Source organism: Nannospalax galili, unplaced genomic scaffold (assembly GCF_000622305.1).
Source record: "Nannospalax galili isolate Female #2095 unplaced genomic scaffold, S.galili_v1.0 scaffold218, whole genome shotgun sequence".
NCBI lineage: Eukaryota > Metazoa > Chordata > Mammalia > Rodentia > Spalacidae > Nannospalax > Nannospalax galili.
The window spans coordinates 950,261-966,425 of NW_008343207.1; the positions used below are offsets into that span (position 1 = coordinate 950,261).

Below are 16,165 nucleotides of genomic sequence, written 5' to 3' on the forward strand. Positions count from 1 at the left end.
ATCCTGGTGACTGACATCACCACACCCTCACATTGGCCACCCTCTCCCAACTGGTTTGGTCTCCTTGTGTGACTCTGGTTAGCCCTCCTCCAGGTACAAGGCTATCAGAAAGTGGCCCTCCCTCCCCACTTTGCTGTTCCAGCCTGCCCTGCTCTTCCTTCCAAGTCTGACCTGGAACCCGCTGTTGTAGCTTTGCTGACCACACACCCTTCTGGAGCTGGCAGGGTCAGCCTCAGGTTTTGTCCCTGGGGCTTTTGCAATCTTGGCATCTATGTTACAAAGTGAATTTCTCTCATGGCTGCCTTAAAACTTTCTGCCTAGGCAGCACCCTAGGGTAGAGCATGTGACTGGGGAGAACTTACCCTGAGAGTCTGACTGACCAGGAGAGTCTTGACTGACTAGGAGAGTCTGACTGACTAGGAAAGCTTGGCTGACTCAAAGAGTCTGACTGACGGGGAGAAGTCTGTCTGAAGGGGAAAGAGACTAAACTGCAGCCTGATGACTTGGTTATGTTGGGGCTTGCCTGTCCTTAGGCTTGGTGTTCACTGGAGAGTTAACAGGTAGTCAGTCATCTGTCACTCAGAAGGTCATGGGACGCTGGGCACCAGTGCTCCCACCATTGGCTTGCTCCCTGTGAAGCCAGCAGCGAGAATAGTCATGTTGTTGGCCTGCTTCTGTCATTCTTCTGGAAGGGTCCCCACCCATTAAGGGGTCACTCACATAGCCTCTTCCAGCCCTGTTGCCTACCTGCTCTGTCTTGGTGGGTGGATTTCCCCCTTCTGAATGATTCCTGTGATCATGTCTCAGTTTATGGACTTTGTTCTTATGGCCCATTACATATGGTAGCATATGTCAGGGCTTCATCCATTTCATGACTGGGACAGTAGGCCAGGTCCTGCAGGTGACAGGGACTTGCTGTGTGGCTGCACTGGGTGGGGGTGGGTGTAATTCCATGCCTAGTTCTAAGTATGAGCCATTTTGGAAGACTGTCCCATCTAGCTGGCCCTAGGAAGTGGGGCTCAGCCACGTGGCATGACTGGTGTTGTCCCAGCCTTGGGGTTCTTCTTTAGGTGGCATGACTTTCGAGTCTATTCTGGGCTGCAGGAATGGTTTGGCTCGTGGTTTCAGGGTGCCTGGACCCCACAATTCTTGACTGTATTGCTCTAATTTCCTCCCTTCTGATCATGGGGAGTAGAACACAGGAGAGGACAGGGTCACTGGGGTTGGGGACTATGCTTGCTGCCACCTTCTGTTCTGAGACCTGAGAGAGTTCCCTGTAGGATTCTATTGGGAGGAGCCGTTGGGGTCTCTTACCCCAATGAATCATGCCCCCCCCTTCCCTGTGTTTCAGTTGACAGCTGTGAGGCCAGGGGTGCAGTGCTTTGTTAAGAGGATGGGGACAGGGACTCTAAAGAGGGAGGTGGATAGAAGTCATGGGCTCTGCTAGTCCCCAGACTGGAGGGCACCTGGTTGCCTGGGATGCAGTTGTCTCCAGGAATAAAGTGTTCTGTGTCCTCGGGGTGCAGCTGTGTGGGGGTGGGGTGCTGTGGCTGGCCTTGCCTGGCCTCTTCTGCCAGCAGCTGCTGCCTTGGCCCAGAGGGGAGTGGAGCAGAGCAGGTCAGGGCTGGCCCAACTGGGCGGGGACAGGACAGTCAGCATGGTGCTATACAGTGTGTACAGTGTGCTGGGCTCTGAGTTAAGTGCTTTGGACACTTAACTAAGGCCCGTAACAACCATGGAGGTGGAACCATTCTGTCTCTCCTCATGGTATAGACAGGGAAGCTGAGGCACGGAGGACCACTGATATGATTTGAGGTCACATAGCTGAGTGTGGCTGAGTGGGCTAAGAGTGGAGCCAGGGCTGTACAAGTGAGGACTGGGCTGTTTCCCTAACTTCCGTGTCGCAAGAGTGTCCCAGTACAGCCTGGGTGGTTCCCTGACTCTAGGTGGAGTACTAAAGAGATGACAGAGGAGCCCAGTACAGGACCCTGTGTGAGACAGGAAGTCAGCCAGGGTCTTTAGGGAAGAGTAACCCTCAGTGACACCCTCCCCCCATGAAGGAAGTCCAAAAAGTTCCTAGATTAAAAAGAACCAAGCCTGGTGGTACAGGACTGTCATCCCAGCATGTGGGAATCTGAGGCAGGAGGACCTCAAGTTCAAGGCCAGCCCAGGCAATATAGGAAGACCCTGTCTAAAAATAAAAAAAGGCCTAGGGAAGAGGTCAGTAATAGAGCACTCCCTGAGCATATAGGAAGCCCTGGGTTTGACCCCCAGCACTTAAAAAAAAAAAAAAGGAACAAGTCAGTGAGGAGCCTCCTCTGAGCCCTGGGGATTCTCTTGGCTCCGGTGCATGTGTTTTCCGAAGAGCCTACTAATGCATTTTTCAGGGCCTGTGACCTGTTTGCAATGGACTGTGCTGTGTGCCTGCAGAGGGCATGCAGAGTTAGGCAGGAGGGTTGGCCAACCAGGACCAGGAGGACAGGTAGGATCCATACACAACACTGTGACCACGGGGTTGGTCTGGGTGGATAGCTGGTGTGTTGGAGCCCAGAGTTGTGGCTGGAAAGCTGATATGTGGTGCCAAGCTGACTAGGATATCCCACATGACCCAACTCTGCTCTTGTGCACCCATAGGACCGTAGCCTGGCAGGCAAGCTGGAGCCTGTGTCACCGCCCAGCCCACCACATGCTGACCCTGAGCTGGAGCTGGCTCCGCCACGTCTTTCTAAGGAGGAGCTGATCCAGAACATGGACCGTGTGGACCGTGAGATCACCATGGTGGAACAGCAGATCTCAAAGCTGAAGAAGAAGCAGGTAAGTGCAGATGGGCACAGCCCAGCAGTGTGGACAGAGGCAGGAGCCTGGTGCCGCATGATTTCCTGCTCTCCACATTCACTGTCCCTGCCTGCATGAACCCCATGTCACTTCTGTGACCACCATGGCCATCATGAGTCTTGAACACAAGTCTTGATCTGGTCACTTGACTGAGTTGTTGAACTTTTAGCTGAATGTAAATAGTGTAATGGCATATGCTCTGCATGTGAGAGGTGTGGGGAGGTCCAGGGCTCAGTGTCAGGCACCCTGGGAAGCACACCTCCTGCTTTCCCTGCTTCCCAGCCAGTGGAGCAGGCTGTTGTCTCTCAGGGCCTGGTGGACCTGACTCTGGCTCTGGAATCCTTTGGGACCAGGCCTCTGAATCTCATTGCTCAACTTTGGCCTTGGTGCCTTTGCCTTATGGAACCTCAGTTTCTTTGTTGGGAAAATGGGCACAAATATGCCATGTATCTTCCAGAGCTCTGAGGAGGGATCAGGACCCAAAATAAAAAGTAAAACCCTTCATGACTGTTGAAGCCAGGTTAATAAGCACAGAGAAATCAGACCTGGTGGTGCAAACCTGTCATTGAAGCTAGTCAGGAGGCTGAGTCGGGGATAGACAGTTGAAGGCTAGCCTGGACTATATAGAGTGAGTTCAAGGCCAGTCTTTGCAACTGAAACCTGGTCTCATAAAAGAGGGGCCATGGCATGATGGTACATACCTTTAATCCCAGCATTTAGGAGACAGAGGCAGGTTGGATGGGTCTCTGTGAGATTGAGGCCAGCCTGTTCTACACAGCAAGTTCTATTCTGCCTAGGGCTACAGGAATATGGCTTAGTGACAGAAAACTTGCCTAGTATATAAGAGGTCCTGAGTTTAATGCCTAGCACTGCTGAATGGAAAGAAAAAAAGGGAAGCCAATGCCATAAATTTCAATGACAGTTACAATTTTAAGACTTTAACATAAACTTGATGGGTAATCTGCCTTCCCCAGCCACAGTTCCCTCCCTGGTGTTACTCGGACCTCAGTTCAGGTATTCTGCAGAAGGGATGGCCTAGGCTTCCCAGCAACCCCCATCCCCAGGTCAAGCTACTGGTCCCACGGGTTATGAATAGAGCTTAATTGGCACTCAGCTACACTATAGTGTACACCATCATGGCTACTCTAGTACTTTAGGTAGAGCTGAGCCCCCACACCACAGCCCCCAAGTCCCAGCACTGACTGAACTTCATGGAAACACTGCTGGCCACCCATGTCTTCTATACCCAGGGCCTTTGGGCAGTGGCAGCGCATGAAGGAGTTTGTGATGTCTGTGGATATGTCTTGACTTTGGGGGTTCTGGGCTGGGCACAATGGGCTCATACCTAGGTGCCCATAGACAGATTCCAATAGGTCTCCTTGCACCACAAACAGTGGACCAAGACCTCTCTGGGAGAGCTGTCTGGATAGGAAAAGAGCCCCAGGCTGTCCTTCGTACGAGCATCTGGGTGGCCCAGATGCAGGGTAATGGGGACTTCCAAGATCGCAGCCCAGTATTTTAGAGCGAGGCTAGGCATAGTCAGGTTGGTCATATCTGGCTGACAGAGAATTGACACCTTCAGTACCCAAGGCCTGGCTTTGGGGTCATCTAAAGCCACAAGCATGCACATCTGTGTATGTGACTGAGGCTAGAGGCCAGGCTGCTAGGACAGTGCTTGGTGATTGGGGTTTTATTCTTCTTTTTTTTTCCCCCCCTAAATTGCCTTGTAAGTGGTATCTTTTTAAACAAATATTTTAAAACTTACATTTATTTGGGAGGTGGTATTGGTGTACATGTGGAAGGCAGAGGACAATTTGCAAGAGTCAGTTTGTCTACTCTGTAAGTCCTGGGGATTAAACTCAGGTTGTTAGGCAACCCGCTCATGCAAGTGCCTTTACTCTCTGATTACCAAGTGACTGAGGTTCCCAGGCCACAGGGACGAAGGCATGACTGACCCATGGTTTTCTCCTTCCGTTGTGTAAGTCTTGGGGATCAAATTCAGGTTGTCAGGCTTGGCAGCAAGCATCTTTACCCTCTGAGCCATCTTTCTGGCTCCTCTTTCTGATTTTTAATTTTTCATTTTATTTGTATGCCTGCATGCATGTGCGTGTGCATGCATGTGTGTGCCACATGTATGCAGGTGCCTCTGGAGGTCAGAAGAGTAACGCCCCTGGAGCTGGAGTTACTTTAGGTGGTTGTAAGATGCCTGTTGTGGGTGCTGGGAACTGAACATAGGTTCTCTGCAAGAGCAGTACATGCTTTTAACTGCTGAGCCATCTCGCCAGCCTCCCCCCTTAAACTAAAATCCCCAAACATAATCATTTTAAAGTTTACAATTCAGTGGCGTTGGGCAGTGGACCATGTTGGGCAGTTGCCCCTTCCTTCTTCCTTGCCCTGAAAGACTCAGAGCCATTTATCTAGCAAGTCATCCTAATTCCAGCCTCTGTGCATCTGTTGATGGAGCTACTCTTCGCACTCTCCATACATGGATGGACTCACACACATTAGCTCTTTCCCTCAGCATAGGGATTTCGGGATTTACTGAGCAGAGCCTCACTTCTCTTCATGGCCAAGTGTATTCCAGCATGTGGCTACATTGCACTTTGTGGTGTGTGCTACCAGTGGGCGCTGCTCCGGACAGGAGAGTTCCAGAGTTTGTCTGAGTGACTATTTCCAGTTCTTGTGGGTGTAGACTTGGAAGTAGATTTGCTGAGCTATGGTGACCCTTGTGTGTCACTGAGGTGCTTGCTGGCCTTCTCCATAGTGGCTGCAGCGCCTTAGTGTTCCTCTACAAGCGGCATGTGAGTGTCCAGCTTTTCCAGGTTTTCACTCGGTTCTGATTCCAGACTGCACCTATGCAGTGCTGCTCCCTATAGTGTAGTTTAGGGTTGTATGAAGCTGTGGTTCCACACAGCCCCACCCACACCAGGATTTCCTGTGCAGTGTCTTTTGGATCTTCCAAAAGATAGGCAGCGTCTCTCCCAGGTTATATTGAAGAAGACACTGAGGGACAGAGAGGTGCAGTGACTTGCAGCTCCAGAATCCTGAGTGATGGAACTAAGGTCTGACTCTAGCCTGGGAGGTGTGCTATATTAGCTGGCCTATGCCTGAGACACTTTTTTTCTGTGGGCCTGATGGCCAGATACCCCTAGTGCCTACTCTGTCTAGCCCTGTGCTTGTTTCGTTTCCTGGCTTCATTCTTTCGCTACCATGTGTGAGCTTCTGGGGTCACTACTGGACCAAGGCAGCTTGGTTCATCTGGCTCTCAATGCTGCCTATTCCTGCACTGTGCTCTCCTTGGCTGCCTTTTAAGTGTCATAAAGCTTTGTCTCTTAGTCACAGCTCTGTTTGTGTCACAAGCAGAGTGGAGCTAGTTCTGCTTGTGCTCAGAGCACCCTACATAGGGCACACTGGGCATTGGCCTTTTGTGTGAGGTCAGTGTCTTGAACTCTGGTCTTGGCTTCCATCTTTGGAGTAAGTAGACAGTGGCAGGAAGGGATGCTGGATCCAAGGGATGGAGAGGTCCAGTGTGAGGACACAGGCAGATGATGGTGGTGGTGGTGGTGATTGTTATATATATATATATATATTTATTTATTTATTTATTTAAATTCATTTATTTTTATTTTATGTGTATGAGTGTATTGCCTGCATGTATGTAAGTGTACTCATGCCATGCAATGCTTGTGGAGGACAGAAGAGGATGTCAGATCCCCTGGAAATGAGTTATAAACAGTTGTTACCCACTGTGTGGATGCTGGGATTTGAACCTGGCTCTTCTGCAAGGACAATCAGTGCTCTTAACTGCTGAGTCATCTCTTCAGTCTCTTTTTTAAAAAAATATTTTATTTATTTTTATTTTATGTGTATGAGTGTAGGTGCCTGCATGTGTGTAAGTGTACCCATGTTGTACAATGCCCGTGGAGGTCAGAAGAGGGCGTTGGATTCCTTTAAAACTGAAATTACGGACAGTTGTTGACCTCTTTGTGCTGGGAACTGAACTCAGATCCTCTGGGAGAGCAGTCAGTACTCTCAACTGATGGAGCCACTCTCTAGCCCTCATGGTGGTGATTGTGATGATGGTGATGATGGTGATGATGGTGGTTATTTCAGTGATGATGATGGTGTGATGAAAAGCTGTGTCTTACGTCTTCCTTTGTGCCTCCCCAGTGCTCCCACACATTGCTGGTGTTGTCCTCACTCGGTTGGTAGCTCATTTCCAAAGGAGGAATGTGAGGCCTAGAGAAACACGTGCCATCTCCAGGCTGTTCATCTGGAGGGCCAGAAGCAGAGCATTGACTCTCCTGAAGCCTGTCCTGGCTCTGGGGAGTGTGGTAGATAAGAATGGCTGGCCCTTGCAAGCCAGCTGCATGCACCTTTGCATCACCTCATGCAGTCCTCACTGAACTTGAACATCTGCCTCATTGCACAAAGGAGAAACTGAGGCCCAGTGGGGTGAAGCCCCTCCTTCCACTTTCTTTGCTTGCCTGTATCTGGGGCAGGATTTGAACCCAGGAGGGCTGGCATAGGCTGGAGGCACGACCAGCAGGGAGCCTGGCCAAGCAGGGCACAGAGTCCCCAGTGACTCATAGGAAATGGCAATCAGCCTGACTTCCTGCATGTGGCTATGGAGAGAGGGTACTGTGCCCCAGCTTCCGGTTCACACTGTCCCCTCTCCTGCAGCAACAGCTGGAGGAGGAGGCCGCCAAGCCGCCTGAGCCAGAGAAGCCCGTGTCACCGCCACCCATCGAGTCCAAGCACCGCAGCCTGGTCCAGATCATCTACGACGAGAACCGGGTATGGCCTGCAGGAGTGACAGTCACCCTGAGCCCCAGAATACATGCCACTTCTGCCCAGGCGGGCTGCCAAGTGGGTGGGGAAAGCTAGCCTGTGGGATACTGTGTGATAATGCAAGCATTGGACTGGGGGAGAGTGAGGGGGGCCAGCTGGTCATGGGACAGGTAGTCACCTCATACATGTATGGCAGATCCTCGTGACATGCACAGTGACACCGATATTGACAAACACAGCTATTACCACTGAGCTCCCCTGGTCAGTCCTAGGAGGATGTGGATGGTAGGTGTTTCCCTTTTTAATATGGGGAAACTGAGGCCCAGAGAGGTGGAGTGACTTGTTCAGAGCCACACAGCTGGGATTGGTAGACTTGGGATTTGAACTGGGATGCACCCCACAGGGGCCCTAGGGTGGGAGGTACCACTGGGTTCAGAGGAGGCTTGGATTTGGCCAGAGACTGGCTTGTGAGAGCGGGATGTGTGGTCCCTGCTCTAGACCCACGTCTGGGAGGCCATGGGCTTACCCTTTGTATCTGGCTCTGTGATTGACCGATTTCCTGATGAGCTTTGGACTTGTGACTGTTGACTGCCTCCAGCCCTCCTTATTTGACAGACAGGAAACCAAGGCCCAGAGAGGGACTGGCATCTCCTGAGATCACACAGCAAAGTGCCACAAGTGGGAGACCATTTTCCCTACTGTGGCAACCTGGTTCCCCTCATGATTGAGGCCCCTGGTCACCCTTCCCAGTGGTCATTTCTGGATCCAGGAAGCATGTGGGACTGTTGGCCATGTCATGGCAGGGACTGCTGGGTCAGGCTGCTTGACTATGTCTCCCCACTAGAAGCAACAAGGTAGTGCAGGTTGGGGCTGAGCCTTTGGGCCCAGGAACCAAGTCAGGACACCTTCCCTCATCTTTTCTTGCAGTCATAATGATTAGGAGAGCCAAGGCCTGTACAGGCTTGTGCCTGATGTCCTGGGTTTGAATCTCACCTCTCCTACTTCCTTCCTCTGTGACTATGGGCATTTTGCTTGAATCCATGTGCCTCAGGATCCACAGGGAATAGGTAGAGCCTCGTCTCTTAGGAAGTCACTGGGGCTCAGAGAGGGCAGGGCATCTTTGTGCAAGTGAGCTTTGGGGAACCAAGATTGAACTGGCTCCAGGAACCTGTGAGGGAGGGTAACATCCCTATTTCCTGATCCTGGAGTGGGCAGGTAACTCGGAAGCAGTGAACACAAGTCCCTGGCCTAAGTGTAGTCACATACCTAGGGCCCTTGCTCACTCCTCTTCCTGCTGTCCTTTGCATGTTGCCGCTGTTCCATGAGGCCCCTCTGCATCCTCCATCTAACCCTGGAAACCCTTGGGCACCCGTTTTCCTGGTGGCTCCACTTTCCTTAGCCCTGCACTAGGTGAGGGCCACATCATAGCCAGGGTAGGTGCTCAGGGAACTTGCTGGGGAGGTGTAAGTTGGCAGGAAGACTGGGCAGAGAAGGTATCCTGCCCCTGTTTGTGGGGGTGTGGAGCTGGCAGGGGTCCCTCTGCCCAGGCTAGCTTGCCAGCCATGGCTCCTCAGCAGGACTGAGTGTCCCTTGATGCTCTCAATAGGATTAAGTTTTAATCTGCTTTTCTTTTTGCTGGTTCCTCAAAGTTTTAATCTGCTTTTCTTTTTGCTGGTTCCTCAAAGAGGCAGGGTAGGGACCTGTTTCTAGCTGTTCCGCTGGCAGAGGCTGGGCTACTCACAGGCCTTATGCATTTGGAGCACATCTGCCTCCAAGGCCACCTTGTAACTTTTCCACCTCCCAGACTGTCCAAGGAGTAGGGACAGCTGGAGCCAGTGTGTTGGTGGTGGTGGGGGTGCGGTGGGGGTGGCCCTCAGGAGTATGGAAGGGCGTGTCATGGGGGGAGGCAGCTCACAGACACATTATCTTTGATCTTTAGAGCAGGCAGTGAGAGCTGATGCTGTGCCCTATGTATCTGCTCACCTGTGTGACAAGTGGAAATGTGTGTGGGGTCACCACACATTTATACACCACGTTTTGTGTTTGCTTGTATGCATATGTTATGTATGCACAGCCTTGGCTATGTGGACACGTGTGTGCTCTCTCTGTGTCAGTCTAGATGCTGGTGCTTGACCATGACATCTTGCTCTGTTCAGTATGCTGGTGGCTGAAGACTTGGTGGTCCCACTTGGCCCCAGGCCCTCTGGGCTCAGGCTATCTCACCGCCAGCCTGCCTGTGTGGGCCTGGATCATGCAGGGTGTCCTAGTCTGCTTTCTGTTGCTGTGATAAAACTCTGTGATCAAAAACAACTTCAGTGGGAAAGGGTTTACTACATTTTATACTTCCAAGTGATAATCTGTCACTGAGGGAAGCCAAGGCAGGATCTCAAGCAGGAACCTGGAGCAGAGACCATGGAGGAGTGCTGCTTTACTAGCTTGCATTTCCTGGCTTGCTCCATTATTTCTTACACATCTCAGACCCACTTGCCCAGGGATGGCACCACCCACCGTGGGCTGGGTCCTCTCACATCAATTAGCAGTTTAGAAAATGCCTCACAGACGTGCCCATAGGCCAATAGGATGGAGGAAATTCCTCAGTTGAGAGTCCCTCTTCCCACATGACTCTAGTTTTTGTCAAGTTGACAAACAAAACAAAACAAAACCCAGCACATCACAGGTAGGGCTGGCTCATAATTAGTATGTGCCAGCATCTATGGCAAGCTGGCCTTGTCTCCACATGGGGACTACAATAGTTAGTTGGCATTTGGGTGCCTGCTGTATGCCAGTGCCAGTGTTGGTGGGGTGGTTGGGAGCCAGGTTGGGAGGAGAAGGTTAGAGGTCCACTCAGAGGCTTAAGATGTCAAGGTGGGGATATGGGCACCTGGAACCAGAATACATGCTTGCGGGAGTGGAATTTGGGACTTGGGGTAGAGGCATTTCCTCCCGTTTCTATCTAGCAGGGCTGTGGTCATCCTGGAGCAGGAGTGAGAAGACTTAGTCTGGGTGATTGAGCTACCACAGTGTCTCTGTACCCCTGGACAGAGGCTAGCCTAGCAGGATGGCTGCTTCCTCGTGGCCCTCCTGTGGCCTTGTAGGCCAGTAAGAATAGGGACAAGGAGGATAACCTGAGGGAGGTGGAGACCTCTGTGGGGAAGAAGCTGGGTGGGGCTTGTCAGGTGGGTGGGAGGAAGTGTGAAGACCTGGAGGTGGTAGACCTGGCATGCTGGGCAGCAGAGCCATAGGATAGGGGTCCTGTCCACCATGGCATGGGTGTGGCTTGGGCTCCCCAGGGGCAGAAGTGTAAGAGGGTTTTGGAGTGGGACTGAGCCAGCCACTTGCCTCTGTGTTCCCAGCCACCCCTCCCTGGGGGTGTCCTCTCTCCCGAACGAATAACAGTGGACCTGTCAGCACCTTGTAGCACAGCATCACACAGTCTGTGGATCTGGCCACCTGGTGCTTGTGGTTTATAGGATGCAGGGTCCTAGAGTCCCTGCATCTTAGCCCTCATTCCCACTGTGAGGCCACAGTTCCTCATAGCCCTATTGTGTTTGGCTGCTACCTTTTTATCTAAATGCACAGTAGGTATTGATCCTCACAGAGCTTCCTGACACACACACACATTCCTGTTCACTCCTCAGAACCCAGCTTGTGTCACCTTGCTGAGGGAGTGGCTTGTGTTCCACTGGCCTTTCAGTTTGCAGAGCACATCTGGGGCAGGGTGTGTGTATTGGTCCTTCGCCTCCTGTGAATGGGTCCTGGTGGTCCCACCTGGGCAAGTGGCCAGGCAGAGACACAATGTTGCCTTCATTCTGGGGCCTGAGGGACAAGGTCATCTGTCGGGGTGTCCCTACAGCCAAAGGGCCCTCTGCTGCAGGCTCCTGTTTTTCTAATGAGTCGTGGGTTCGGAGGGAGGGGTGGGAGGCCGGGAATAGCTACCCAATTGTGACATGGGTTCCTAAGAGGCACCAGTGTTCCCTCCTGCTACACTGGCTTCAAGGACAGCAAACACCAGAGGCCTTCAGGCCTGGCAGAGGGTGGTGGGTAAGGCTGTGTCTGGGTTTGCCTGAGCTTGTGGGCCTGCCACAGCCAGGTCCCAGCTGGGCCTTGCTTTGGGGGGCCCACCCCAGCACATTCTTGGTCCCTGCCCCCAGTTGGCTCCTGCCTGGTTGGCCAGGGGACCTCCCTGCAGGCTGGGCTGCAGTGTTCTGAGAGGCGCTGGTGCCAGTCTGCCCGAGTGCTCATTAATTACTTCCATCTTCTTTTAACCCTGCAGAAGAAGGCAGAAGCTGCGCATCGGATCCTGGAAGGTCTGGGGCCCCAGGTGGAGCTGGTGAGTGGGGCTGGGCTACTTTGGGTAGGGGAGTGGGGCTGGGCAGCGAGTGCAGGGTAGAGAGGTGGAGGAGAAAGAGCTAGAGGAGGAGATGGAGGAGGAGGAGGGGCAGGAAGAAGAAATAGGGGAGGAGGAAGTCATCTTCAGCCCAGTACTGTCCTCAAGAGGAGGCAGGAAACAACCCCTTCTGATAAGAGCTCTGCAGATAATGCAGGGAGGCTGCTGGACAGTGAGCTGCTGTGGGCCTGAGCCCTCCTATAGGCCTCTGGCCATTCATGAAGCGGCCTGTGCCCGCTTCAGGTGGTGTCAGCTGGTGTCCAGGACGTTGGTTCCAGCTCTGCCTTAGAATCATCCCGGATCAGCTGGTTTGACCTCTCCCTAAGCCGATGCTGTGTGACCCTCAATAGGTCTCTCGCACTGTGGCTAGAAGGTCAGCCTTTACTGTTCCTGTTACTGTTTCCCTGTTGGTGTCACTGTGTCAAAGCAAGGTGGGAGGCACCCTGGCCTTAGGGAGCTATTGAAGTAGGGGGACAGAAGTGTCTTTCCACCCACTGTCCACTGTGAGGTTCCTCCCTGCCCATGGTACAGCCCTAGTGTTCTTGGCTATGGGGTCAGGTGCTGTTGGCCTGTGGGTGCAGAGTGGGTGTAGGGGCCTGGGATGTACTTTTGCACTCATGGAGTGCATGTGAGCCCTGGGTGCTGTGTGCTCCCTGCAGGGCTCTGGAGACTTCTGGCTATAGTGGGAAGGGCTCCGTGGAGAGGGAAAGCTGAAGCCAGGCCCCTGGCGTGCCCTATGTAGACAGTGAGGGTGAATGAGTGTCTGCCCCCACAGCCCCAATCCTGTCCAGATGGTAGATGGGTGCCAGGCCCTGCACTGCTTGGGGTAAGGGCCTTATACTCTAGTCACTGAATGTGCCACACACAGGACAGTTTAGCCATTTTTGTGTGGCTCAGCCAGCTCTATCTGGTGATTCACAGATGTGTGGGACACGGCAGTCCAAAGTAGCCCTGTCTCGCTGCACTTGACTTTCTGGACATTTCCTTTGAAGGGAGCCATGCAGCTTGTGGCCTTTTGTTTTCTCTCTCACTCTCTTTCTCCCTTCCTCTCTCTCTCCTTCTCCCTTTCTCCTTCCCTTCCTCTCTCTCTTACCCCATCCCTCTTCCCCCTCCATCTTGTGCTCAAGGTTCTACACTGTGGCCTATGTCAGTGCTCCATTTCTTTTCAAGACTGCATTACACTCCGTGTATCTGGACTCCATTTTTTCTTTTTATTCTCATTTGGTGACATCTGGTGGATTTTGGTTTTGTCAACTGGGAATAAAGCTCACCCCACACCAGCACTCACTGATTGTCTCTCTGGTTACACACACACCTGGTTGTAGAGTCACTGGCTCCTGTTTAGCTATTTGCTGGGAAGTTCCCAACTAATTTCTAAGGTGGTTGTCCATCTCATGCCCCCACCAGTGAGCTGTATGCTGCCTTGTTACTCCTTTCCGTCATCCAGTCCAGATTCAAGGCTCTCCCTTCTGTTTCATGGTAGGTCTCTGGGAGCCTGGGAGATCTGCTGGCTTAGGACCTGAGGACATAGCCAAGAAGGGTAGGCAGGGCTTTATCACCATGAACTCTGCCCCCTCGTCGAAAAGGGGATTTCTCTTGCTAGAGGGACTCAGTGCAGCTGAGACTTAGTGCCTACAAGCTTGATGGATAGCTGTCAGGAGGCACAGTGACCTGGGGAGAACAGGGGTGGAACTCTTGTTGACAAGGTACCTACTGTGTTGGTAGGGAGGGGACTCACACTGATAGGGCACTTAGTGTTAGGTAGGTCTCTAGGTATTGTTACCATCCCCTTTTCCTGGATGAGGCTCACAGAGGGCAGTGCTTTGCCCAGTCACACAGTGAGAAATGAGGTCAGGAGAATGCTAGTCTGAGTGTGGTCAGCCATGCATAGGGCTGCCGTGTGTACTTGGGCTGAAGTTGTTTTGCACCTGCCTAGGTGCTACTTACCTGGGCTGTGGTCACTGGGCCATCATGGGGAATCCAGTCCTCTGGTGATCTAGTTTCTATTCTGTTGTTGTGATAAAACATTCTGACCACAAGCAATTTAGGGGAAAGTGTTTATTTCGGCTTGCAGGGAAGTCAGGCAGGAACCCAAGCAGGAACTTGAGGCAGAATTCATGGAGGAATTCTATTTGTTGGCTCACTCACTGGCTCATATTCAGCTAGCTTTCTTATGTAGCCCAGGACTACCTGCTTACAGAATACTGTGTCCCACAGTGGGCTAGGCCCTCCTACATCAGTTACTAATCAGGACGATGCCCCCACAGACATGCCCATAGGCCAGTATAATTCCTCAGTTGCGGCTTTTCTCCCAGATGACTCTAGAGTGTGTCAAGTTGACAGTTAAAGCCAGCTAGGACATGGGTCTCCCATTTACAGCTTTGAGTGCAGCCAGGAGTTGGTGCTGCCCTGTGCACCAGAGGGAGGGAGAAAGTGAGCCATGGGCTTCAGGGGTCTGCCTTAAGCAGGCTATAGTCTGGGGGCCTATGCAGGCCTTATGCATGCGATCCCTGTGACTCAGTGTAGCCCAGAGCATCTTTGTGCTGGGCAGGGTCCATACTGGCCACATGGGAGGCGACTGGAGGCTGTGGGCTTTTTTTGTATGTGCTGCTCTGAGTCACCTGCTTCCTTCCTATTCCGAGGTATAATTTTAAGAGCACGGTGTTCCTGAGGGCTAGGCTGTCAATCCATTTCTTACAAGCTTGGTCACCCTGAACCTGGCTTGCAGCCAGGCTGAAGGGCGCTCACAGCTGGGGCATGCAGCTGTGCCCTCTTGTCTTTAATGGAGAGGACAGATACTTCACACTCCCTCATGTGTCCTTGTCCTTTAGCCCAGGCCCTTGGCCCCTGTGAGGGTGACCTCAGGGTGTCACTGTGGTTGAGGAGGCAGCAGAGCCCCTCAGTGCTTCTGGTAGCATTGTCCTGACTTCCCAGCAAGGTGGGTTGGGGCTTGTCCCTTGCTGCCCTCTTGGGCCTGGGTGTCCCCTGGGGCCTGATCCTTTCTTGCCCCATGAACTGTTTGCCATCTTTAAGATCAAATTAGAGCAAAACAGTCACTAGGTCTGGAATGCTCCAGGCTATTTGAAAAGTCCATGAGGCGGGTCCTCTGCCCTGGGCCCATTTTCTAGATGAGGAAATTGAGGCATCTGCTCAAGCTCATACAAGGCAGAGCTTGTTTAAGTCTGGTTCATCGTTCCCAGAGCCCAAGCCCTTAAGCCACGCCTATTCACATTGCCCTTTGTTTTATTGGCATGTAGGGAACACAGAGGATCTAGTGCAGCTGTCCCTTGTACCAGTGCCACTCAAGCATCTTCACAGGGCCCCTGTGCTCTCCTCGCCGGTGGTGGGGGGCTGGGGAGGCTCACTACCTTCTTCAGGAATGGCTGACAACTCCCCACTGGGCAGTTCTGCAGCCAGTCTGACTATAGGTTCTCTTGTTGTCCTGGCCCTTCTTCCCTTCCTGTGCTCAGGATACCTCCCCTATTTCAGGCTATGCACCCATGGGAGGTGCTGATCCATGAGGGAGAAACAGTCCATGAAGTTGCATGAACTCTCATTTTCAAGAGAACAGTTGAACTCAGGGTTAGGCTGCCTGAGGCCCTGGGGAGTTATGGGGCATGAGAATTGGTGCCCTTCTGCAGGTCCCTCCTTGTCTCTGAATGGCAGGCCTGGTTGGTTATGGTTCCAAAGGGAGGCAGGCGTGGTTACCACAGTGGTCCAGAGCTATGCTCTACCTCCTGTGGAAATTCTCCTGGGAGCCTCCATCTCTCCCGTCTTGAGGTCCAGTACTCTGGACCCCTTCCATTACCTATTCTGCCTGCTCTCTTATGAAGTTCTTTCCTCTGGGTATGGTAGGAACAAGAAACAAGAAGGAGGCAAACAGAGGATGGCAGCGTGAGGGCAGGTAGAGTTCAGGTTTGCTGCCCAGGCTATGGGCATATTTTCCCCACCAGCCTTGAGCTTCCCATCTGTGAAGTGCGTAGTAAGTGCATCATGAGCTAGCACTGTGTAACAAAGCAGCTTCCCCTGAAGAACTAGACACCTGTGTCTATGTCTCTGCCATCTGGAAGCTTGTGGAGACCTCTGGGAGGTGGCTTGTGGATCTGAGTGAGTCTCTGTTCCACCTTTGACCTCTCTACCCACTTCCTTCAG

At 52.4% G+C, this 16,165-nt stretch overlaps 1 protein-coding gene across 9 annotated transcripts in view; it reads left to right on the forward strand.

Annotated features, from left to right (window-relative positions):
• The window catches only part of Ncor2 (nuclear receptor corepressor 2), a 147,744-nt gene that overhangs the window by 44,955 nt on the left and 86,624 nt on the right, over positions 1–16,165 (forward strand). For all 9 annotated transcript variants that reach the window (XM_029566526.1, XM_029566525.1, XM_029566524.1 and 6 more), the window contains 3 exons: positions 2,635–2,814; positions 7,519–7,632; positions 11,900–11,956. In XM_029566526.1, the coding sequence (XP_029422386.1) occupies positions 2,635–2,814; positions 7,519–7,632; positions 11,900–11,956 (351 nt within the window). The remainder of the gene's footprint in view (positions 1–2,634; positions 2,815–7,518; positions 7,633–11,899; positions 11,957–16,165) is intronic.